Source organism: Pistacia vera, unplaced genomic scaffold (assembly GCF_008641045.1).
Source record: "Pistacia vera cultivar Batoury unplaced genomic scaffold, PisVer_v2 Contig616, whole genome shotgun sequence".
Classification (NCBI taxonomy): Eukaryota; Viridiplantae; Streptophyta; class Magnoliopsida; order Sapindales; family Anacardiaceae; genus Pistacia; species Pistacia vera.
In genome coordinates this window covers 39,650-40,860 of record NW_022196464.1, presented here as the reverse complement: position 1 = coordinate 40,860, position 1,211 = coordinate 39,650, and the positions used below count along the sequence as shown (strand labels likewise).

General features: G+C 43.8%; 1 protein-coding gene across 1 annotated transcript; it reads right to left on the bottom strand.

Moving 5' to 3' along the window:
- Positions 1-221: 221 nt before the first annotated feature.
- Positions 222-914, bottom strand: LOC116110849 (uncharacterized protein K02A2.6-like). The gene has a single exon (XM_031397062.1). The coding sequence runs from the start codon at positions 912-914 to the stop codon at positions 222-224; it is 693 nt and encodes a 230-aa protein (XP_031252922.1).
- Positions 915-1,211: the final 297 nt, after the last annotated feature.

Here is a 1,211-nt window from a genome sequence, read left to right as displayed (position 1 = left end):
AGAGCTTAGCAAGTGCTCGGTGTTCCAAGCTAGCATTATCGCTTTGCCATTGAGGCGCTCTAGTGAAAAGATCTTAGTGAGAGCTTTTCGAAAATCCTAAAAGAACCTTCCCATTTGGGTCCAAGTGCCCCCAAGTTTGGGTTTTAGGTTCCCTGGACGACCTTCTTAAGAGCCAGATCACGTACTTCAAAGTCTTTATTTTTTACTTTGGTATTGAAGTATCATTTGGCTCGTTGTTGATACAAGGCGAGCCTTAACTGAGACTTGGCCCAATGTTCTTCAATCAGGTCTAACCTTAGGCGGTAAAGGTCATCATTTACTTCTTTGTCAAAGGCTTCTCTTCGGAATGAACTGATTCCCACTTCAACCGGGGCCATTGCCTCACACTCGTATGATAGAGAGAATGGGGTTTCAGCTATCGAGCTCCTGGTTGTCATTCTGTAGGACCATAGAGCTTTTGGCAATTTATTGGCCCATCTTCTTTTAAGGTCGTCGACCTTTTTCTTTATGGTGTGCTTGATTGCCTTGTTTACAGCTTCTACTCGCCCATTGGCTTGGGGCCAATAAACGGCGATGAAACTTTTCTTGATGCCGAGCTGCTCGCAGAAGGTCTTGAAGTCTTCGCTGTCAAACTGTTTCCTGTTATCAGTTATTATTGTTTGGGGAATCCCAAACCAACAAATTATGTTCTTATAGACGAAGTCTTTAAGCTTGTTCGACGTTATTATTGCCAGCGGTTCGACCTCTGCCCACTTGGTGAAATAGTCCACGGCAACTACTGCGAACTTTACACCCCCCTTTCTTGAGGCAAGAGGCTGATAAGGTTGATGCCCCAGATCACGAATGGCCAAGAGCTTGTTAGAGTGATCAATTCTTGAGGTGGAGCTCGCGTGATATCTGCAAATCTTTGGCATCTATCACACATGTGAACATAGTCTGCTGCATTTTCATAAACTATTGGCCAATAATATCCTTGGTGAAGCACCTTGTATGCTAGATATCTGCATGCCGCGTGGTGTCTACAAATTCCCTTGTGGATTTCTCTCAGAACATAGTTCGCATCTTCATGGTCAATACATCGCAGCAGCGACACATTGAATCCACGCTTATACAATTTATCTTTGATGAATGTATATTGAGCTGCTTTTGTGCAAAGTGTTATGGCTTCAGTTCTCTCATCTGTAATGTTCCATCCCTCAAGTAGAAGGTGA

What these genes read in the sequence shown, in the direction of transcription:
- LOC116110849 (XM_031397062.1), bottom strand. Translation starts at nt 914, where the DNA reads ATGCCAAAGATTTGCAGATATCACGCGAGCTCCACCTCAAGAATTGAT.